The sequence below is a fragment of the Rhinolophus hipposideros genome, assembly GCF_964194185.1.
Source record: "Rhinolophus hipposideros genome assembly, chromosome: 8".
Lineage (NCBI taxonomy): Eukaryota > Metazoa > Chordata > Mammalia > Chiroptera > Rhinolophidae > Rhinolophus > Rhinolophus hipposideros.
This window is the reverse complement of record NC_138054.1, coordinates 44,083,903-44,108,779: the sequence shown is the minus strand read 5'-3', so window position 1 is coordinate 44,108,779 and position 24,877 is coordinate 44,083,903. Positions and strand designations below refer to the sequence as shown.

At 37.0% G+C, this 24,877-nt stretch overlaps 1 protein-coding gene across 1 annotated transcript; it reads left to right on the top strand.

The window, feature by feature from the left end:
• The first annotated feature begins 761 nt into the window (after nt 1-761).
• Nucleotides 762-24,637, top strand: CTH (cystathionine gamma-lyase). The gene is made up of 12 exons (XM_081056895.1): nt 762-1,477; nt 4,269-4,350; nt 8,254-8,349; nt 10,090-10,199; nt 12,335-12,466; nt 15,890-15,947; nt 16,403-16,480; nt 17,556-17,708; nt 18,966-19,087; nt 20,263-20,315; nt 23,671-23,809; nt 24,073-24,637. The coding sequence occupies exons 1-12, from the start codon at nt 1,310-1,312 to the stop codon at nt 24,091-24,093; spliced, it is 1,212 nt and encodes a 403-aa protein (XP_080913021.1). The 5' UTR covers nt 762-1,309; the 3' UTR covers nt 24,094-24,637.
• The last annotated feature ends 240 nt before the right edge of the window (nt 24,638-24,877 follow it).

The window sequence follows — 24,877 nt, the reverse complement described above, 5'->3', positions numbered from 1 at the left end:
GTAAATAGGTCAAATCTGTATTGTTAGGGAACTACTCTGTTTCCCTGAAAATAAGACCTAGCCGAACAATCAGCTCTAATGCGTCTTTTGGAGCAAAAATCAATGTAAGACCTGGTATTATGTTATATTCTATTACATTATATAAGACCAAGTCTTATAGTAAAATAAGACCCGGTCTTATATTAATTTTTGCTCCAAAAGATGGGTTAGAGCAGATTGTCCGGCTAGGTCTTATTTTCAGGAAAACACGGAAGATTTTTGCTGTTTGTTTTAAAGGAGTGATCCTTGTGAGAGTTGGGCTCTGGGTGCTGGTGAGTGGTAAATAGTTACAGGGGACGGTTTTCTTTTTCCTACAAGAATGTTGCTATCAGTTGTGTAGCAATGAAGGCATTTTTTGGGTAAATATTTGAAGCTCCAATAAGATTTTCAACGCCACACTACCTTTTTAATCAGGGAGAGTTTCTCTGGATGTTTCAAACTTAGATAACAATGCTTCAAAAACAGCTCAAGTTTGAGTAGCTCTTAGGAGGCTGCCAGAGTTCTTGGAGATCCTCACTATAGTAGCTTGCTATTAAGAAAAATATGACCCTCACTCCTGTTTCAATCATAGCCCAAGTACTGGGTCATTGCGTAGTGCAGTGTACCTTCAAAGGCAGGCGGCCCTCGGTTAATGAGAATCCAAGCTGCAAATTTCTCAGCTTGGGCCACGGTTTTGGTAAGGAATCTCCACTTTATCGCTAGCATCTGTCAGCACCACCCTCAGGACAAAGGGTAGGAGGGGGAGGGGAGAGGCACAGGCTACAATGAGAGGAGGCTATTTGTGTGGTCTACAAGTTACTTGCTTTCAATACCAAGCCAACCTTTCCGCACCTCTCCCGGTCCGAGTGGCTCCCAGGAGCCAGCACGGCAGCTTACCCAGGGCCGGGATTCGGGAATTTCGACTGCAGGGACCAACAACAACCCCACGTGGAAATACGGCCTTCGGCTTCACTGCACGGTCTGCACCGAGAAGGACAGTCCCGGTGACGCTTCGGGCAACGCCTCCACTGTCAGCCAATGAGGAGCGGAAGCCGCGTCCGGACTTTTCGCTCATTGGGTCATGCTGGCTCCGCCCCGCGGTGAACGCAACTCCCCCCGGTCTGCTAACAGTCTCAGCCCCAGTCGCGGAGTCCGGCTTTTGTGTGCTTGCTGCTGGCCATCCGGCGTTCCTTCCGCTTGACTCTTCTGTGTCTGTTTCAAGCCCTCACGCACCGGTTTCCTAGTTTTATCTTTATCGCCCTTTTCCTCTCTTCTTCCTTCGCAGCTCAGCATGCAGAAAAAAGACGTCTCCCCACACGGTTTCCTGCCCAGCTTCCAACATTTCGCCACGCAGGCCATCCACGTGGGCCAGGAACCAGAGCAATGGACCTCCATGGCTGTAGTGCCCCCTATCTCAATGTCCACCACATTCAAGCAAGGGGCTCCGGGCCGGCACTCGGTGAGATGGGTCTACCTGGGGCGGTCCAGGGTTGGGCAGGAAAAGAGACGAAATTAAAAAGGCACCCAAGAAATTTATAAGATGGCTTATACATCAGGAAGGCAGCCCAAAAGAATGTTTACTACACCTATAATCCTCCTTGCAGTAAAGCTTTGAATTGGATGGTTCAGTGATCATATTTCTTCTGATAAGCAGGACTAGAAGGAACACTTCGTCCAATTTGCCATCTAGATTTGCACTGAAGTTCGTGTGATTTTGGCAAATTTGCAGTTAAAAACTAAAGGGTCGTAACTTCTTGAATTACTTTTAACAGCCTAAAGGTATGATAAAGGTATAATGAGTCAGCTTAGAAAAATTAGGATTTTATAACTCATCTGGAATCAAGATCATTTCCAATACCTGTATTCAGTTGTAGTTACTGAGTACCTACTATGTGCTAGATACATACTTACATGTATTATATCATGTGTAGTACATGTATTGTCTCAGATGATCCTGACAACAACCTAGTATGAATTAGGTTCTAATTTTTCTCATGAAAAACTGAGAATTAGGGATAAGTAAGTAGCCAAAGGCCACAGGTCTAGTAAGCGATGGAGCTGGAATACAGCTCTGCTCTAAACCCCCACTTTTAGGCATTAGGCTACACACTGTGCCGTATTCCAGTAATGCTAGCAATAATCTAACCCATTGCATCATTTAAGCAGGGTGGTTTAGTGATTAGTAGCACAGATTATGTAGTCAGAGGGCCTACATTTGAATTCTTACACCCCCTCTTCTGAGCTGGGTGACCTTGGGCAAAATTACTCAACCTGTTCAAGCCTCAGGTTGATCCTGTGTAAGTGGAGTTAATAATACACCTACCACAGAAGTTGTTGCTATGTATGTTACGCTGTATGATACATTTTAATTGCTCAGTAGTTTGGTATTTTGTGGTGTTCACTTCACACTTTTTTCATTCGATCCTCACAACAACCAAGTCAGAGGGCAGGATAGGTATTATACACTTTTTACAAAGGAACTGACCCAGAGTCATAGATACATGACATGTAAGGCTTATGAGAGAGCTCTTTTTGTTAATCATATAGCTTTTTCCCTTTTGGTAGCATACTTAATGGATCTTGGAGTATTTAAAAGTTGCTGAGGTTCAGAAAAAAATTAGTTAGATGAACTTTGTATGTCTAAAACCTGCTTATACTTCAAAAACCTTTTTAGTGTGTGTTATATTAAGCTGAGGAAAATTCTTTTAACTTAACCTTTGTTTTATGAGGTAGAGTTCTAAGGGCATTTCTACAACTGGTTTAGGATACTTCTAGCTACTACTGTATTTTGGAATCAATATCTGTATACAGCCTGTCTTCCAAGCATGCAGTTTGTTCCTGATGTAGGGTTTTGTGAATGTGTGGCAGCCCAAGCTTCAGTACTTATTATAAAAGTTAACCATTTAGCTATGATGTTAACAGATGTTTTCAGAAAGCAGCAGGGATGGTAAAATCCACAAACTCCTCTTAATACCTTTAAAAAATCAGAAAACTAAATAGAAGTTGAGAAGCATCTAATTACCAGTTCCATTTGGAAAGCTATTGAATAGGCAAGAGAGTGGAAATTTGCCTCTGAAATACACTTCTTTTCCCCCGACGAAGTTAAATCTCTGAAGTGAATATTTATGGAAACATGGAGTACCTTAGTATGGCAGTAGCCGCATGAATCCAAGCTCTTTTTCTGTCTAGTGAGTACAACTGCAGGTCACATCAAGGGGGTGATTGTGGGGGGAGGGGACTAGAATATCTGGAGCCCTATAAAAGGTCTACTAAGTTTGTCAAAAACAAGGAAACGAACAAAACAACAAAACTTAAAAATATGTATTGTTAGCAACTGGGAGCTCCTGAATCAGAAACAAAGGTGTAAAGAGTGTTTGTGTTTTGTTATGTGATATAAGAAGGCAGGGGGAGAAAATTATAGGATTTTTTGTCAATGTTTAAAACCTGGGTTTGAATTCTGACTCTGACACTCACTGTAATATTTGGCTTCACTTCCCTCAAAGCAGATCATGAGAATTAAATAAAATGACTGGATGAATATAGCTAGTATGGTGCCATATGCATAAAAGGAACATAATGCAAATGTCAGAAAAGTATTATGTGGAGCTGCTTTACAAAGAATTACTCTGTTTTTTGAGTCACTTTTATAGATCCAAGATCTGATCCTTGAGCATTTGTAGGACCTGTTCATAACTTCCTCTTGGATGCTAAACAGAACTTGCATCACTTATTCCTTAGGAAATGAAATACAGTTTAGAATTAGGTTTACTCTGTTGGCTGAGGTGATTCCCTTTTCCTGATGTCCCCAGATAAATGGGTAAAGGTAAGTCTAACGTGATAATGCTAGTAATAAAAACAACCATTTATCTGGTAGTTAGCATGTGCCAAGCACCATGGAGAGGATTTATTGTACATTATCTCATTTTAACCTTGCTATAGTTTTATGAACTAGATATCTATATTTTATTCCCATAGACAGAAATTGAAATTGACCAGGAGAAGTTAAGTAACTTAACTGTTGACCTATAACTCTTAAGTGGCAGATACAGAATTGTAATCCATTTTGGCTGACTTCAGAGCCCCTCCAAACCACTACAGCCACAACACTTATTCTTCTAATGGCAAGACGTCATATGTAAATAACGAAAAAATTATTATGGTAGGAGGAACCCATAGTTGTAAAATTCTCCATCGCAAGACTGACAATAAATTTAGATCTCTTGGGATGAACTCTGACTTCTTTCTTTCAGGGTTTTGAGTATAGCCGTTCTGGAAACCCCACCAGGAATTGCTTGGAAAAAGCAGTGGCAGCTCTGGATGGGGCTAAGTACAGTAAGTGATTTCCATTTCAATGTTTGTGAAGTCTGGAATCTATTCTTATACGAGGTCTGACAATTAAGTTCATGAACTCATCCTAGAAAAAGTGCTACACACCTCATTGCTGAATGTCACTACGGTCACCTTCGAAGCACTCCCCTTGGGAAGCTATGCACTGATGCCAGCACCTAGTCCACCCTTCAAAGCAATTTTGGAACTCTTTCCTGGAATGGCCATCAGAGCTGTCATTGTATTACCCTTGATGTCCTGAATGTCATCAAATGTCTTCCTCTCAATATTTCATTTATCTTTGGGTAAAGAAACAAGTCACTGGGGGCCAGATCAGGTGAGTAGGGAGGATATTCCAATACAGTTATTTGTTTACTAGCTAAAAACTCCCTCCCATACAGATCTGTGTGAGCTGGTGCATTGTTGTGATGCAAGAGCCATGAATTGTTGACAAAAAGTTCAAAAAGTTCATCTAACTTTTTCACGCAGACTTTTCAGCACTTCCAAATAGTAAACTTGGTTAACTGTCCAGTTGGTACAAATTCATAGTGAATAATCCCTCTGATATCAAAAAAGGTCAGCAACATTATTTTGACTCTTGATTTGGACTGACAGAATTTTTTGGGTCATGGAGAATTGGCTTACTTCCATTGTGCACTTTGATGCTTTGTTTCAGGGTCGTAGTGGTATACCCAAGTTTCATCACCAGTGATTATAGAACACAAAACATTGTCTTGCCTTTCCAAAAGGTCTTGGCAAACTTTGACTCTCCTTTGCTTTTGTTCATTGATGAACTGCTTCCGGACCTTTTTTTTTCTTCCAAACTTCATTCTGCATATGAATACAAAGTATTCATATTATTCATATACAAAGTATTCATATTACTCTTACACTAACTCTTACATAGTGTTAATATGCCCTGTTCTTTTCTTTTTTTCCTTTTTTTTTTTTACAGGACTTTATTGGGGAACAGTGTGTACTTCCAGGACTTTTTTTTTTTTTCCAAGTCAAGTTGTCCTTTCAATCTTAGTTGTGGAGGGTGCCGTTCAGCTTCAAGTTATTGTCCTTTCAGTCTTAGTTGCAGGGGGCGCAGCCCACCATCCCTTGCAGGAGTCAAACCAGCAACCTGTCGTTGAGAGGACACGCTCCAACCAGCTGAGCCATCTGGGAGCTCAGCTCAAGGTGCCGTGTTCAATCTTAGTTGCAGGGGGCAGAGCCCACCATCCCTTGTGGGACTCGAGGAGTTGAACTGGCAACCTTGTGGTTGAGAGCCCACTGGCCCATGTGGGAATCGAACCGGCAGCCTTCAGAGTCAGGAGCATGGAGCTCTAACCGCCTGAGCCACCGGGCTGGCCCCAAGGACCATTTTTGCACACACCTTTCTTATGCCAAGATTTTCAGTTAAGATTTTCCTGTTTCTCTATCCATGTTTACTTGGTCTGCTATGCTTCTCACAGTCAGCTGATGATTTTGATGCACAATTTGATGAATTTTTGCAATGTTTTTGTCAGTTGTGCTCATTGCTGGCTGCCTTGACCTCTCTTCATCAGTGATGCATTCTCTCCCCTCAGAAAATCGTTTAATCTATTTGTATACTGCCGTTTTCTTCATGGTATTATTCCCATAAACTTGGATTAACATGTTCCAGATTTCACTTCCACTCTTGCCAAGTTTAACAAGAAATTTAAAGTTTGTTCATTGCTCTAACTCAAGCTCAGACATACTTGCAATGGCACACAAAAACACGCAACAACAATAATGAACGCCACTCAGCAAGATACCGCCACACTTCAACACGAACACAGCTGTGAAACGCTGATACACCAAGGTTATGAAATCTTACTGAGCTGTTTGTACAGGGCTGCCAATGTAAGCGCATGGTGGCAAGTTTGCAAACTTAATTGTCAGACTTCGTATGTATAGAGAAAATCATAGAGGCACAGAATGTAAAATTGGAATGAAATAAGGATTGCTTAGTTCAAAACTTTTATTTCACTAAGACATTAAATTATTTGCCTGAGGTCCCACAGCTGGCAGACTATACATATGTATATAACTATTAGGTAAAAATAAATAGAGGCAAAAAAAAAATAAAACGAATAGAGGCAAAACAGCAGAATTTGCCATTTGGTATTTATGTAAATAAATGCACTCTTTATCTGAAGCTGTCAGTCTAAATAGGTAAAAATTAACTAAGTTTTATTACACAACCTAAGGTTTGTGCCTTAGAGTAACAGCAAGGTATTTTTGCAATAGGCAGGCACTATCGATAATGTGCTCTCAGAGATTAGGAATTAATTTCTTGAATCCTGTGGTATCCTGTGGTTTTTTTTCTTTTTTTTTTTTTCACTAAGGGAATGGATTGCTGTTAAATCATCTTTTTTGTTGTTGTTGTTCAAGATTTTATTGGGGAAGGGGAACAGGACTTTATTAGGTTGGGGAACAGTGTGTACTTCCAGGACTTTTTTCCAAGTCAAGTTGTTGTCCTTTCAATCTTAGTTGTGGAGGGTGCTGTTCAGCTTCAAATTGTTGTCCTTTTAGTCTTAGTTGTGGAGGGCACAGCTCAGCTCCAGGTCCAGTTGCCATTGCTAGATGCAGGGGGTGCAGCCCACCAACCCTTGTGGGAGTCAATCGGCAACCTTGTGGTTGAGAGCCCGCACTCCAACCAACAACGGAGCCATCCGGGAGGCAGCTCAGCTCAAGGTGCCCGTGTTCAATTTTAGTTGCAGGGGGCGGAGCCCACCATCCCTTGCCGGACTCGAGGAGTTGAACTGGCAACCTTGTGGTTGAGAGCCCACTGGCCCATGTGGGAATCGAACCCGTAGCCTTCGGAGTTAGGAGCATGGAGCTCTAACCGCCTGAGCCACCGGGCCGGCTCCATCTTTGTGTTTTTTTTTTATATAAATGTTACTAAAGAGGGCAGAATAGTGAATAGAAATGAGTCAGGAGTTTTCTCACAGCAAGAGTGTAGGAATTAGAAATGTTAATATGAAGTACTGTGTTTATTTGGGATTTGGGGTTATTTTGTTTTGTTTTGGATGAGATTAAACACTAAACTGCTGAAATTTGGTACTGTACAGGCAACATTGTTTCCTGCAGAGGTATAAAGGCTGAGTGTTCATATGTCAGACACTTTTCAAGTGGGCTCCAGAAAACATGGTTGTTTTATACTGTTTTTTGAAGGTTAGGCTTCTGTATGAATTCATTGTTGGACCACAGATCTGCTTTGTAGAGAATTGTAATCCTAAACTTTTCTGAGAAGATTTTACAATAACTTCATTTTTCAAGTTAATCGGATTATCCCTTCTGCTAGCCATAGGTGATTTTTATCAAGGTGATCTATTGATATTTTGCCAGGATATTTTCTTTTAGAGTGTTATTTTTTTATTATTCATTTTTATTATGTTTGTTCAACACAAGATCGTATTTGTTTAAAAGAGATTCCACATCAAAAAAAATTGTAATGAAATATATTAACTTTGTCAGACACATGGCAAGTCTGATTTTGAGTTTTGTTAAATTCTTTGCTCAGTTGCGTATCCATATAGTTCACGAATCATGTCTGGGTTCTGTTCCTCAAGTTTGAAATTTCTTTAGAGTTTGCTGTTTTTCAACTGTAATTGAATTGGCAACTGGCCTTTTATCTCAGATTTGTATAAAGAATTATTTCTTTGAAGTGATTCAAAGAAAGGTTATAACTGAAGCAGAATTATATGTATTTTTTATTTTAAAGATATTTTGTCTTTGAAATGGAGAGGGGGATTCCGAAATGATTTAGTCAAGGGATTTCTGATGACTCAGCAGTGATGACTGTCCTATCTGCAGAGAGAGGGGCATAAAGTAATGCAAGTAAAACACTGTACGTGTTTTTAACCTACTGGGCTAACTCTCGTTTGGTTTTTATTTTAGATTTGGCCTTTGCTTCAGGTTTAGCTGCCACTATGACTATTACCCATCTCTTAAAAGCGGGAGACCAAATTATTTGTATGGATGATGTGTATGGAGGTAGGTGCCCTCTCACATTTGTGTTGTGTCACCTGATATTTAAAGGTCATAAAATGGGTCCTGAATTATGTTACCAATATTACTGATTAATTATTATTTTTTAATGGTGTAATGGACACCTCTGTGCTGGCTCAGACTTGGTAAAGGAGGAGCGTCAATTCTTAGGTCCATGCTGTGGAAATGCTTATAAAAGAGACTGTTTAGTAAGAATTTTATTTAAGCTGCTGGGATGACAACGTAGGACTTGATCAACTTTCAGACATATTCTACTCTAGAAAAGACTGTTTATAGGGAGAGTGTTCTAGTGTATGTAATTTAAAATTTTTACCTGCAATGAAGATGAGTTATAACCCAAGTCACTCTCAAAGAGCTTAACTCTACTAACCCCTTTACTCTCCCGCCGTCCCCCACATCCACCTTTCGGTTTTAGGGAAACTTTAGAAAATCTGCTGAAAGCTATAGACCTCTTCCCCCATCTTAAGTATACTTAAGATGACACTCAGTGTCTATTATTTTAATTTCAGGGTCAAGGGATCATACCACCTGAGGCCCGTCCATGGATCCAAATTTAACAACTACCATTCTAAAGAGTTTAGATGCTAGTTATTTAAAGTGGCAAGTGGGAAGGTAAAGAAAACAGGTTGCCCTTACCTTTAAGCAAGACTGATTTTTGTATTCAAAACAACAGCAACAATTTTTGTAAATATACATATGTGTTCCAAATAATTAAAATGTGACTTCTAGAATATTATGATCATTTTTATCTATCTCTTACCTAAACAAAAAGTTAAATCTGTACATTATTTGAAGGAAGGGACTCACCCTTAGCAATCGTTTTATCATCAGAAATTTGCAAGGTGCTGTGTATTTTATCTTAGGTCCCTATGATTGTTAAATTGAAATGATGAAATCTCAAACCTTTAGTTACTTATATAATGCATTATAAAAATCTCACGGCAAATATAACATAAAATCTTAAAAATTGCTGTTAATTTTTAACACATAGTATTTTTCAACCTATATTAACTAGGGTCAGTCTACATAACATCAAAAGTCTGGTATATTTTTGATCTTAGGGTATTTGTCTTTTTATTTTTAGTTGACTATCTATTACAGTAGTAGCAGTTTTCCCTTTAAATTTACATATATAAAAATCAAATACAGAACACTGTTATAAAAGAAATTATCCTAAGTTGAATGATTTATCTTTTCTCACTATAAAACTCAAATAGTTTGATTTACATTATCTTATTTATTGATTAAAGCCTTCAGAACCATAGAACAAAAGATTGAGAAAGTACAAAGAATAATAACCAGTTCTTTTCTATTACCAAAGTATAATCAAATTGAAATTTTATTTTGAACATTTAATTGACATTGGTTCATTTATTTTAAATTTCAGTACTAGAAAGGAATCGTTAAAAAGAGATATTGATGTTTCAGAGAACATGCCACTTAATGTTTGCAGAGTAGAGATTGTGTGTTTTGAGAAGTATTTTCTGTTTCATGCCACTTGGTGTGGATATCAAGTGTGTTTTATTTGACTCTTTAACTTTTAGTTTAAAATCCAAGCCTTATGTTCTTTACACGATAGCCAAATTATTTAACCAAAATAGAATTGCTCTTAGTTGTATTTTTATTGGTGATTGACACTTCCTTATATAATTGTTTATACCTATAAAGAATGAACATTTCTTAACACAATGTTCTTCCATTTTATCTGCTTCTCTTATGTCTCAGGTACAAACAGGTACTTCAGGCAGGTGGCAGCTGAATTTGGATTAAAGATTTCTTTTGTTGATTGTTCCAAAACTAAATTACTAGATGCGGCCATTACACCGGAAACCAAGGTAACTCAGTTTTTAGTTTTGTCTTTTTTTCCCTGTCATGTTTTGTTTTCATCATTTCTGTTTACTAGGGGACATAATTTAAATCGGAATCACATATTTTATTAGTATTCATTGGAAACCAGGAACCAGAGTAAGATAGGTCTGGTGTCCCCGAGGTATTATAGTATAATGATTAGGTATATAGGTATTGGATATATTAGGTAATGATTAGGTATATATAGAATTCTGGAGTGAGATTCAAATGCTAATTCTGTGTCATAGTTGGTATATGATTATGGGCAAATTATTTAACCAAAGTCTTAATTTCTTCATTTGCAAAATGGGATAATTGTACCTGCTTTATAGAAAGGTGGTTTTGTGAATTAAATGAAATAAGGCACATGAAATACTTAGTACAGTACCTAGTACATGATAACTGTTTAAAAAGTTTGTTAGCAAAAGCACACAATTCTTAACTGTATTACCAAGCTCGTATTGGTAACAGAAGTCATCACTGAAATTGGGTTACAGAAAAGGAAGCTTTGCCAAGTCCCTAGACCCTAAGTATAGTGGCTTTTTAAGGGTTCTAGGAATACTTTAGCAAAATAATAGAAGTAGAGAATGGGCCACGAGGAATCTTTAGCCTCTATCCTGGGAAGTTTGTATGCCACCGGAAGGTGTTTTGTGCCTGAGTGAGTGGCATATGTGATATACTTTCTTCAGACCTCATTTAAATTCTGCCTGGGTGAAAAAAGGACTAGTGTCTTTAATAAGTCAACTCTTTTCAATTTTTGCTAATGATTTAAAAGTTTGAACTGTACTCAGGATTATGTTACAGTGATTGCTAAAAAGTGAAAATCTTTTCACACTCAGCTTTGAGTGACTAAGTTCTGTTAAAGAAACTTGCTTTTTATCTTGCTTGGGAGAAAAGATACTTATTAAAATGGTCTGAGTCTTTCTAAGGGAGGCAAGCAAATTGTGAGTATATTAATTTTTGTCAACTGAACTTTATGTAGTCACTCTTTACCGACTGGAATTGATACATTACCTCCCCCCCAATATCTGCCTCATCATTGAAGATATTTTTGCCTATGAAATCTACTGTGTATTTATTTTTGTTTTTATTATTTCTACAATGAGTGAGAATAATAAATGCTTACTCAGGAATAATTTTTATAGATTCTTTAAATAATTCAATTCTTGTAAAATATGCATTATTTTAACTACATTATCTTTTCTACAGTAAAATTCTAGAGTAGGAGGAATATTAAACCATATCTCTTGCCCATTTATGTAGGTCATAAAAAAATAAAAAAGGAATTATTAACCCTTTTAAAAAGAAAGCAGTAAGTAATGTCATTAACACTGTGGCACCTTGTTTAACAAATAGAATTCTCTTTTTTGGTCTTTTCAGTAACTATCATACATCCACTATGTGCCTGAATTGTGCTAGGTTTGGGAATATACAGATAAATATGATACTATGTCTTAAGTGAGCTGTAGCCAACTTTTCTGTTGTGTGTGTGTCACTTCTTCCCTCTAACACCCATGCTCTTCTTCAAGTCCTGGGTACTTATTTTATAGTTTCTAATGTGTCTGGCATTATTTGAGTTAATATTAAGGATATTTCTGGCATTATATAGATAGTTCTCTTTAATGAAAATTCTAGGATGTACCCTTAGACAATCCATATAATCTTGGAGAACAAAATTTCCAGGCACTGAAATATGTTGTTGGAAAACGTTCTCTTTTTTATGGAAAATAACTACAGTAGTTAACTTTCATATTTTTCTGCTTATATGTATATTATCTCATTTGATCCTTACAACAACTAAGTCTCTCAGGTAAATATTACCAATGCCATTGTACAGACAAAGAATTTCAGGAATATAGATGGTAAGTTATTAAGTTGGTGCAAAAGTAATTGCGGTTTTTGTAATTATTTTTAAGCTATAAAGCTGCGATTACATTTACACCAACTTAATACTTAGCTATGACCTCGCAGAAGTTTATGGGGGCTAGGATTCAGATTCGAACCTTTTAACTTCATCATCAATGCTACTCCACGGTAGCCTCCCAAATGGTTACAATGTATGGGATGTATATTTATGCAGAGTTTTTTTTATAAACTGTTGTTACTTCCTGAATTGTTTTAGCTTGTTTGGATTGAAACTCCCACGAACCCTAACTTGAAGATAGTTGATATTGCAGCCTGTGCACATACTGTCCATAAACGTGGAGACATTATTCTGGTCGTGGATAACACTTTTATGTCGGCATATTTCCAGGTAAATGAAATAATTTTGGAAGGTATGATTTGTCGACTACATAGACACCCGTAATTAGGTTGAAAAGACATTAACTAATAGTAGAAAGGATCCAATTATAATTCTTTGTCTGGTTAATAATTATGATTAGATTTTATGAGTTTGAAAGTGATTTTAATGTAAACAAATCCTTCCTTTCTTTAAGTTAATATCTTGTATGGGACTTTGTATGTTTTAAACATTGTCTTAACTCAAGTTTTTAGGTTTTCTTAGGATGTGTAAACTCTCCGAAGATGTGGCCTTATTTTGTGATTGTATCTGTCAGTGCCATGCACATAGTAGGGACTAGAATGTATATGTGCTGGTTACAAGTTAGTAATATTATTTCTAGTCACACCATAAATATATATATATATATATATATATATATATATTTTTTTTTTTTTTAACTTGACAAACCTTCCAAATAAAAGGAAAAGCCGTACTCAATGACATCCCAATGTATGTCACACATATTATTTATTCATTTATCTTCTTTCTAGTTTCTTTTCCCTCAGCACCCAAAGATTATGCCTAGTCCTCTATATCTTTACCTTATTTGTATTATGAATTTCTATTTCATATTTCACATTGTAGTTATAAGTATTTATAATCTCCTTTTAGACTGTCTCTTTTCTTACCGTCTACATACATCTTTCCCGTTACCTAAACATTCCCCCTTCCCATTTGTCCTTTATTCCTTTAATTTTTTTCTCCTACTTTTTTGCAGATTCTTTTTGCTTTCTGTTCTGTTTTGTTCCTTTTGGTAGATCATCTTGGCATCTCTGTAATTCACTAGTTGTCTGACTTGTTCCTGCCTGTTCTCCCTCTCCTTCCACTGAGTAACGTAACGGTTTCCTTTCCTTATTAGGAGTTCCCTTCTCCCTGCTCTTTCCTTCCTGCCTGTACCTTGTGGTTATTCTTATTACCATTCTTGTAATTCCCCTTCATTATGTAGAGCTCCTGAAACCCCAGCTTGTTTTCTTCAGCTCTTCAATTAGGCAGATGTTTACAAGCTCAATTATTTATATTTCCACGCTTCTGTTCTGGATCCCTGAAGTTGGGCCAGATGTCTGCCTTCATGTGACTGGCTGACTCCTGAGGCAATTTTTATAGTCATGTTCTTCACCTTTCTTTGTTTAATTCGAAGGCACTACTATGTTTTATTTTCCTTTCCTGAAATACACTTCCTGGCTAAATTGCCTTCAGATAGCTTCGTGGGCCATTTACCTTTCGCTTATAATATACAGTTGTCCCTTGGTATCCAAGGGGTTTGGTTCCAAGACACCTGGTGATACCAAAATCTGCAGATGCTCAAGTCCCTTACATAAAATGGCATAGTATTTGCAGACAACCTACACACATCCTCCTCTATACTTTAATCATCTCTAGATCATTTACAATACCTAATACAATGGAAATGCTTCTAAATAGTTGTTATACTGTATTGTTTAGGGAATAATGACAAGATAAAAAAATCTGTACATGTTCCGTACTGATGCAACCATCTTAGGCCTAATTACATAGTACCCATCAACAACAACATAACTTTTTGTTTTCAAATCTTTTCCATCCGTGGTTGGTTGAATCTGTGGGTGCAAAGCCATGGATATGGAGGGCTGACTGTTATCTTTAGCTGCTTTTTTGTATCTTCTTGTAACAGAAAATCTGGTAAAGCAGTCTGTTTCTAAATGAAAATCTCTTGACATTGCCTATTTGTCTCAGGTATTTTCACTCTTAGATTCTTTATTCCAGGAATTCTTTACCTCATATTCCAGTTAATATAGGCCAGTTAATACAGCGTAGGCTTCATCTGGCTGAGTCACAGTGAGTCCTGTACATTCCCAAAGAGACGGTGTGCATTATTTTAGCCTGGACCTGCCCAGATTACTCATCAGGCCGGGCCCTCTTTCTCCTATTACCGTCATTAAAATAGGTCCAGTTTTTCTACCTTTCTGAAGCCCACATCACATCGCGCATGCCAGGGGCAGGACTTGCTTCATTTCAATCTGGATTCATTCCAGTTGAATTATTCAGAATCACATTCTTCCTAGGCAACCACAAGTATTGATTGGTTCCACAAAGCAAATCTTCTGAGAAGGTCCTCTCATTGTTTTATCCTCACGAAAACTGGATATATTCTTTCTTGCCTGCTTTTTGTTTTCTGGATCTTGTGTAAGTTTCACAAAAGCAAGGTGGACAGACAAGCCAGTGTAAAATTTCAGAGGAGAGCTTGTGGATTCAGGTAGTCTGGGTCTGAGTCCTGGCTCTACCGGCTTTTTTTTTTTTTTTTTTTTTTTTTATCTGATACATCTATTTTATTTTTCTAAGTCCCTTTTCCTAACCTGTACAATCAGAATCATAAAGGTACTGGGTTTTTAAGGTTAGGTGAAGTATTTTACACAGTGCTTTCCTGGCTTGTGTAAAATATTTAACAGAGTTCTTGGCACATAATGCAATCAACAGTTGTTAGTTATTAGTTTTTCTTTTGACCACAGAGTTTACAATGTTAGTCCTGTAAAAGAGATCTCAGACATCATCTAGTTTGACTACCTCACTTTGGAAATGAGCAAATACATAGGTAGAGAGTGCTTCGAACAATACCTTACTTAAAATATCCTATTTTTTGAAATACTGTAAATAAAAAAGTCCCATAGCCCCCTACACTAATACCTTCCAAAAACTAAATAACTAGTGAGGTTAAACACATACACTATAAAGAAACTACAATAGGAAAGATGTCGATAATATATTGTTTAGTGAATAAGTTGATTATATCAAAGACATTTTAAGACTAAAGGATTAATTTGCAGGACAATTGGGTAAGGAAAAACAAATTTCTTTATAAGTGATTTAAACTTGGGTAAACTACCGTAAATAAAAGAGTATTTAAGAGTCAAGATCATAGCCTACCAAGTGAATAAGCACAGTATATATTGTCAGATTTTAATGATTAAAAAATCTAAGCAGATTAAGTTTGTCTTACATGACATAACAGTTGCGTAATGTTTATGTCAACTATTTTATGTGTTTACCGAGTCATAAAATGCCAACATCTCTGTTGTAGGTAATACATTTAGGGATTATTAGGGGCCAGTTAGCAACTGCTCTGAAAAAACAGGTTCAGGAGACCTGTTGACCTGAGTTTAATCTGTTATTTCTTAAAAAAAAAAAAAAAAAAAGAAATGTACCTTTCGATTGAATACTGGGTCGAATACATTGTCTTTTTATTTGATGGGAGGGAGGAAAGGGAAAGATAATATCAGAGATCCTGGAAAATTTTAAGATGTACATATATTTGAAAAGTTAGAATAGGAATGTTATTCACAATAACAAATAGGCAAGTAATGATGCATATTTTCAAACGATTTCTTATTTAAAAGAAAAACCATTTGTTCTTTTCAGCGGCCTTTGGCTTTGGGAGCTGATATCTGTATGTATTCAGGAACAAAATATATGAATGGTAAGACATGCATAGTCTATACTTTGAATGTTCTTTTCCATGGGTAGATGAAAATAGCTTCGGGCTTGACATTTTGGTCCCTTTTCTTCTATTCAGGTTTTCTCTGTGACTCAGATAGAAAGTCATAAAATTATACTTTAATTAAATATAGAATTTCATTTATAGCAGATAAAACTATGCTCATGATTTATGAGTAGTGAATAAGAATTTACTATAAAAGGTTATGCTTTTGTCTCGCTTACAGCTTAAAAAGAAGCATTTACTTTTTATATGATTTTTATTTTATTATTTTAGGTATAGCTTTTGCTACTGTCCAACTGAATAAAGTTTATTTAAATTAATTTTATGGGGCTTTTCCCAGAGATTTTTTTCAAGTGAAAGTAACATTTTAGAAATTATAAAATAAAGAATAAACATACACTGTTTTTAATGGAAAGGTTTTTGTTTTGTTTTAGGCCACAGTGATGTTGTAATGGGCTTAGTGTCTCTTAATTCTGAGACCCTCCATAGTAGGCTCCGTTTCTTGCAAAATTGTAAGTATTAAAACATCTGGATTATCTTATGCTCTCAGAGTGAATACATTCAATAGTTATATTTCCATTACATCTCGTGAAGTGATAGCATTCTATTAGAAAGAAATGAGAAATAGAGGTAAAAAAAGATTATGAGTTTTAGAGGGAAGTATGAAAATTGGATTATAAAAATATAGTTATAGCATAACAGGGCTTTACAACATGACAACTGGGATGAGTTTTGTTATTTTGCAAGTCCATGTTAATTTTTATCAAATTTGGTAAAGACCAAGTGAATTTTTAGTTTTAAGGCTTAATGGATTTTTTCCTTTTTAAAAAAGAAAACCAAACATTTGGCTTTTCTATACTATTTATACCCAGAATGGTGGTTAATTTTAAACAGCACTTAAGATAAAAACTTAATGATGTCTAAACACCATTTCCTGTTTAGATTGTTTAGTTATCTTATGTATAGATAGGGATTATTTGAAGAGACTTTGTTTAATCATTGCAATTTTACAGACACATAAGATATTAACATAATTAAGAATAAAAATATTCTTAATTCCTTAATATTCTAGGAAATAAATATTAAAGTAACAAAAGGGGGCACTGAGGAAAGAAGCCAAAACTTGTTGCTTGATAAATTTCTTTTATTTATAGATAGCAGGAGTCAGGTCCATATCCTAGGGGGTCTGTGAAGTCTTAGGCTGCTTTAGACAAAAGCTAAATAGAATGTTGGTAGAACATTCAGTAATAATAGGAGCTGGACTGATTTTTTTTGTCTATATGTTGTAATACTCTTTCAAAGAAATAACAAGGTTAAACTATGGGCAGTGTGTCATTTCATTAAGATTATCCAAAGGACTGTTTGTGTTCATATTCGAGAAGTTGTTGTGTTTATACAATTTTCAGGATATTTATTTTCCCTCTTCGCTTTAAATCCCATTTCTCTAAGCATATTTTGTGCTTCATTCTCATGCTTCTGATTTGATATATGAATCCCCTCAAAGACACTGATGAAAATAGAGGGGTCAGAGAGTTTTCTGAGTTCCTCCCCACCTTCACACTAACCCAGGATATATTCATTTTGCAGCTATTGGAGCAGTTCCGTCTCCTTTTGACTGTTACCTCTTCAATCGAGGTCTGAAGACTCTACAAATCCGAATGCAGAAGCATTTTGAAAATGGAATGGCAGTTGCTCAGTTTCTGGAATCAAATCCTCTGGTAGAAAAGGTTATTTTCCCTGGTATGTTCATCTGATTTCTAAGTACATGTCCTTGGGATTTTAAGGGTTATTGTAAGCATCCTGTTTATGTAACATTTACTTGTAAGTTAGGTACTTTCATATATTTTTTTTATGTTTGTTCATTTATTATTGAATGCTGCTATGTGGTGCATTAGTCTCTGTGGTGGGTCCTGGGGTGAAGAAGATGGGCATGCTCTCTGGCCTTGCGTTGCCTATAGTCTAGTGGATGCTTGCATGTTAGGAAATTAGGCTTAAGCATTAGATGTTCCTGTGATGGTCTTTTGCTCCAAGGTTTGTGTATACCTATTCCAAGATTGCAACATTGTACTTTCAAGTTGATTTGCATATAATCCTGCCAGGTTACTGTTCTACATTAGCTCTTTTTTATCTGATTTAGGTTGGGACTTGATACATATCAATTTGAGACTTGATACTTACACGCACCAAAATTCCCCCCAAGCTCTCTTCTGTTTTGAATTCCTTCACCTCTTACAACATCTAGGAACACTCATGTGGAGTTAGCAGACATACATGTTACTCTTTGATATTTTACCAGTCTTTTAAATTGTGGTGGTCTTAAGTAAAGAGTTATTTTAAACTCTTTTGAGGTATCTAGCACTGTGGTCTTGGGTGTATAGGAGAATTAAGCCTAATCCCTGCCCTAGGAACTTCAATAAGCCAAGGCAGAAATACATGTGGGATTATATGCCCTGTGTGTACCCTAGGTAAAGAGCTGTATATTTTGGGTGGAGAGAGGGAGAAACGTTTTGGGCTGTGCCCTAAAGAATGGATCGCATTTGTTAAAAGGACATGGACAAGGCATTTCAGATGCATTTAACAAATATTTATTAATTGCCAACTATGGACTAAGGTTTGTACTAGGAACTGGGATCCAATTATCAACAAAAGAAATGGATTTTTCCTCATGGAACTAGTATGGTGAGTAAGACAGCTACAGGTTTTAACCTGGGTAGCAGATGCAAAAGTCCTGAGGTGAAAAAAGAGTGTGGTACTGTTGGTGTAAAGAAAACTGGTGTGGCTAGAGCATAGAGAGGGTAGAAAAGGTAGACCAAAATGAAGCGGGAGAGATAGAGACAGGGGCCCAAATAAGTAGCCAGATGTGTGACCACGGTGTAAAGCTCATTCTTTAGGCTTCTTTGCAGTTTACGTAAACAAAAAGTGATTTTATTTTTGTTTCGTTTTGAAATTACATGTTTGACTCTAAAATAAGACTTTTATTATACCTCATGATTACAGGACTGCCCTCTCATCCTCAGCATGAGTTGGCAAAGCGCCAGTGCACTGGGTGCCCGGGGATGGTCACCTTTTATATTAAGGGCACTCTTCAGCATGCTGAGACTTTCCTCAAGAACCTGAAGGTAAACTTTCAAATAAGTTGTGAAATTGTAGAGGGTAAGTCTTTCTTACAGCAATTCATTCTCTCTCACTTCCACCCGACTCAGATTAATGTTTTTGTACCTGCAGGTCACCCCCACAAACCTTTTGATCATGAAATGCATTGGGTTAGAAAATGACCTTGGTGCAGTAGCAGATATCTGAATATGTTTATTTACTTATACTTTCCAGATACTGCCATCAATTTGAGAGGGACAGAATGTTCTAGTGCATTGGTTTTCTCATTTATTTAAAAGTAAACCCCTTTTCCAAATGAAATACGAGGTGAAACCTCACAGCAGTGTGCAGTGAGTGCAGCACACAAAGGCTGCTCTGAAATCCAGCCGAGGTGTGGCTTTCCAAACCCTGTGCCTCCCAGGCTGCTTCTGCCTGGGGGAGGGAAGGGAGGCCTTTGTCTAAATTTCACAGTGGCAGGAAGCTCTGGCGCCCTGGGAGAGAGGTCTGTGTGATTCCAATGCTGGGCTTACTCTGAGCTCGTGTAGTTGACTCTTGAGTTTTAAATACTGTAGGTCGAAAGCATAGGATGCTGCCAGATAGTCAAAGCCCTACTGATATCTACAATGTGTCCACCTCTAAAATCAGAATGAGATTAGTGTATATTTAATAGAGTTGTGAGAGTAATTTAAAAAAACATTTGTAAAATTTTTCGATACTGTAACACTACATACAAAAACTGAGTTCTTTTTTTTTCTTCTATCCCAGGAGGGAGTTAAATGGTTGTATTAATCTAATAACTGATACATCTTAACACACTAGTGTGTAGACATTTAGAGATTTTTATTTAAAGGGTAACCACAGAGCTAGATCTCAGATGTAATAATTCTGAGGTTTTAGAGCTCATGTTAAGTATTACTTAAGTATAGGGCTAGGCTAAGAAGATATAGGAGGTACACAGAATTTGCCTTTATCAACTTTTAATGTTTTAAAAGTTTCTACATAATATGTCTAATTAATGAAATCATTATTGTGGATTTTATTCTCATTTTGTCTCTGACTCTGTGGCCCAATTTACAGTTTCTTCATAATCACCACCATTTCTTACCCTCTGTCCTAGGGCCTTTGTTTAAAAACCTTTATTTTTAGGTTTTTGTATTTTTGTTTTAGTGGGACATCTAAACTACTTTTTTCTTTGCCATAGTTATTTACTCTGGCTGAGAGCTTGGGAGGATACGAGAGTCTTGCTGAGCTTCCGTGAGTATATGTATATTTTTTCTTAGTATTTTAACTTCGGTGTCAGGTTTAATGAACATTTGGAAAAGGGGTATGATAAAATCAGGAATAATTCAAGATATTTAATGATAAGAACAGCATGGCACTATCTAATCAGAGTGGACTCTAACTCAATGGAAACCCTGATAAAATCTAATGGGGGCCACTTATCAGTGTCCTAAATTTCGCTTCAACCCCTGTTCTGCCTGAAGGAGATTCCAGCAGTAATTAATTGTCTGGTAGGCTCTCTGGCCTTTGGCCCAGCACTGCTTGTTCTATCCCACTCTGTCCTGAAAGGGCAGTGGGACTTTGTACTGAAAGGGCTGATTTCAAGGCTTCCTGAGCTAGATAGGAAATGTCTGTGACAAAACACCTCCCTGCCTTGATGGTCAGAGGTCGGTCCAACTAGATACCATGAAATATGTTTACTTTCTGTTCAACCCTGAACGGTTCCATTTTGTTTGCAAGGTAAACCCAAAATCTAACTTGTTTTTCCTGGACCTTCACTACCAATTTTATCAAAGCACCAGAGGATATTAGATTATGAAGCAGCCTAAGATTAGGCAGTCCAATGAATTATTTTACATACAAGGAAACAAAGACACAGAAAGTTTTGCTGATTACTCAAATGTCACACCGGAATATGTTAGCAGCTTCACTGTTGAAGCTTTGGGATGGGAGGTCAAGCAGTCTGGATCTGGATCTGATAACCTGTTCCACCCCTTACTTAACCTTGAGCTTCAGCGTTTTTCATCCATAAGCTTAATAATTAAAATAATGATTGTTATGTTTTGATTACCTTCCCACCAAGCATTCCTGAACTATATCCTGACTTTATTGTATGTTACCATGACTGTATATTGTAGTTATTGCCAGGATCAATCAACATCATTACCTAATAATTTTCACTATACTAAATAAATGTACATGGTATGGTTCTGTCTTTTAATGTTCACAAACATTTCTGGAATAACTATGTTCTAGAAGCATTGTTTTAAGGGGTATCGGGGATTACCAAAATTTAGGCACATTTGCTGCCCTCTTATAGTAGTTTACAATTTCTGGGGAGAGTCAGGCAATATCACAAAGTTAAAAAATCTATATATGATATCCAAATAATGATTCAAATAATTAAGATAACGCATGAAGGTTTTCATTAGTCTTTCAAGGAAATGACTGCTAGTGAGTCTGGACGCACAAGAGGGCACACTCAGCATATGAAATTGGTTTATTTTTCATAGTAATGAAATGTGTATTACTTTAAGACTCTCTCAAAAACAGACCTCTGCCGATTTGTTTAGGGATTTGGTTTAAAGTTGCTTAGCTCTCAGACGTTCCAGCTAGGGCATAACCCTGATGCCAGTAGACCTGTGAATTGAGGTCAGGGCTTGTCTGTTCCATCACCCTCCCTTCTGTCATTCTCCCAACTCGGCTGTAACTAGTGCAGCATTGGAATAAGGAAGGGAGGAAGCAGAGCCAACTGCACTGGTCTGCATTGGTCTCCCAGCCTGAAAACATGTATTAATTCTGTGACCTTCGAAAACTTATCCTCTCTACTTCAGTGTCCTCAGTTGTAAAACGTGGATAACAACATTTTACAACAAAATGTGCCCAGCTCTTAGGGTTATTGCGAGAACATAGGCAAAAAATTCCTAAGCTAATACCTTGATTTACATTAAGTGCCGAATAAATTCTATCTACTATTATGAATTATTATTTTTTATTAGGCACCTATTACACTCCAGGTGATTGTATGTTCCTTCCATTAATGACCGTGACAAAGTTTTTTTTTTTTAATAATTATTACTAAAGTGCTAGAAGCTTTAGTTTTGTCTATAAAATGAACTGTTTTTTTAGTTTTTTGTTTTTTTAATTTTATTGGGGAATATTGGGGAACAGTGTTTCTCCAGCGCCCATCCGCTCCAAGTCATTGTCCTTCAATCTAGTTGTGGAGGGCTCAGTTCAGCTCTAAGTCCAGTTTCCGTTTTCAGTCTTTAGTTGCAGAGGGCGCAGCCCACCATCCCATGCCGGAATTGAACTGGCAACCTTGTTATTCAGAGCTCGCGCTCTGACCAATTGAGCCATCGAGCCACCCCTGTGACAAACTTTTGAGATAGGTGTTATATCCAATTTGTATTCATTAAAAAATGAATTGATACATACAAATGACCTAGTAGAGTACCTGCTTCATAGCAAGCATACAATAAGTGATCACTGTTATGTCAGATAAGGAAATCGACTGTGAGGCCAGGTAAGTTTTACAAGCCCACACAACCAGTATGTGGAGAGGCTGATATTCGTACCCAAGTCTACTTGTCTCAGAGACCTTATTTCTCTGTATATACTCTCTTCTAAGGAGTTAAGAGCCTGAAGAGGTAGAACATTTTTAAGGAAGAATGTTTGTGTGTAAAACTTCATTAGAGTGACACAAGAAGATATCCATTTACTCTGACCATGACTGACATTTTTCTTTCCGTGGCTCTGAAGTAAGCCGGGAGAAAGCAGCTTGGGCAGTGATTTTGCTGGTAGTTTGCAGGGAAAGGATGAGTGTCAGTGGTAATGTATGTGTTAGGGTTCAGTGAGACTATAAGCCTCTCCTTCATGAGGCCTCAGCCTACAGGATTTGTTCCTCCTCTGAAATCTGGCAGTCCTTACTGCCCATACTGGTTTAGCATTTGCTATTGACTATTCTGTTTCTGTGAATTGTCTTAATCTTTAGCTTCTATTTGTTATCTACCGTAAAGAAAATATCTTTCTTTTTGGTTTCTTACTATAGTGCCTGACACATAGTAGGTGCTTTACTTTTACACATGGGTTGTGTGCTGGAATTACTCATGCACAGTGGCTGAACTAGTGGTCCTGGGTTCGTTTTTTCGTGGATCTGCCTCAGAAGGTCCAGCTCTGGTTTGACTTGTTGGTCCAGAGGGAATGAATTCTGGCTAGTTCTTGGTCCAAGAAGCCTCTTGTAAGTCTAGCTGGTTGGTCACAGGGTATGTGAGTTCTGGCCGAGGCCTCATTCAGGCAAGGTGTTAAAATCCGCACACTGGAGGCTATGTCTTTCCCTCCTGCTTGATCAGCACCTTCAGTGTCTGGATTGAGTATACCTCACTGATGGTATAAAAATGATAAAAGACCTTGGTTTTCACTTAAAATAATGACTAAAAAGATTAGTTTTCACAACTGATTTTTTTTTTTTGCCTGTGAAAAGTTATAGGCGTATGAGGAATCTGATATTTAGAGTAGAAAAAAATCTGAAGATAATTGCAATTTATGAGAAAGACATATGCCTCCACTAATAGAATATAATGATCCAAAATTTGCTCACACTTTTTTCCAGGGCAATAATGACCCATGCATCAGTGCCTAAGAGCCAGAGAGATGCCCTTGGGATTAGTGACACACTGATTCGACTCTCTGTGGGCTTAGAGGATAAAGAAGACCTAATGGAAGATATAGATCAAGCTTTGAAGGCAGCAGTAAGTTTTATTATCGTAGTGTCTATGGGTGTATCTGCATGTGTGTATGCACGCTTAGTCTTGGGGCTCTGTTTATAAAGAGTGGCCTCGCTGTAAACTCTTAAAGGTTTTCTCTTCTCTTCCTACAATAGACAAGGTGTATGAATGTACAGGGAACTCAGTGCACATTTAAAAGATGGTAGTATTCAGAAGAGTCCTTGGGGGAGGTGACGTCTTTGCCTGTAGGTTTAATAACCTATTTTTCTTGTGCACTGTTATTACAGCACCGTCCAAATGCAAATTGAACCTAACATTTCAGCAATGCTGTTACAAGTTACTTCGTGAGAGAACAAATCTTTTGAATAACTGAATGGACTATTAATGAACCTTTGCAGAATTTTCAAGTGAAAAATTTTAAGGCACCTCGTCAGTACCTTTCAGAACTGTAACCTTCCAGGAATCCTGCCTGTGGAAAACAGTTTTCTCTTGCCCATTGTCATTGACACGTGAATTCTGTTAATATCTTCTATGTTAATTTTGGTAGACATTGGCCTCTGAAGGAGGTGAGACTTGTGTTGCTTTTTGGGATTGTGTTCTTTTTTTCATCGTGAAAGATTTATATTGATCATGTTTACAATATAATGGTAATTCATTTTTGATGTTTTCTGAAGAATGTAAATTATTAAATGACTATGTTTAAAGCAAGTGTGATTTTTGTATATTGAAAAGAGCTCTCAAAGTAATGGTTTACACTTAATTACCACATGCCAAAAGTCAAATGTGAAATTCTATTGATTTAAGGTTGTATTTACTATTTTTAAAAAAATAATAAATCTAATTATCAAATGCATTCCATTGTGATACTCCTATATTATGTGGAATTAACTTGTATTGCTGGGCCCTTTTAATTCCCAACTCTTAGACGTCTCAGCCACTTATGTTAATTTTTATAAATTCAGTTGTATAACTATCATATCTAAACCTTTGTGTTTGCAGATTAGTTATAAATTCTATTTATTCATCGCAGGTCAAAAGCCCCTTTTAGAGACAGGAATAATACTTTTTATATTTTTATCTGAAACAGTAAAT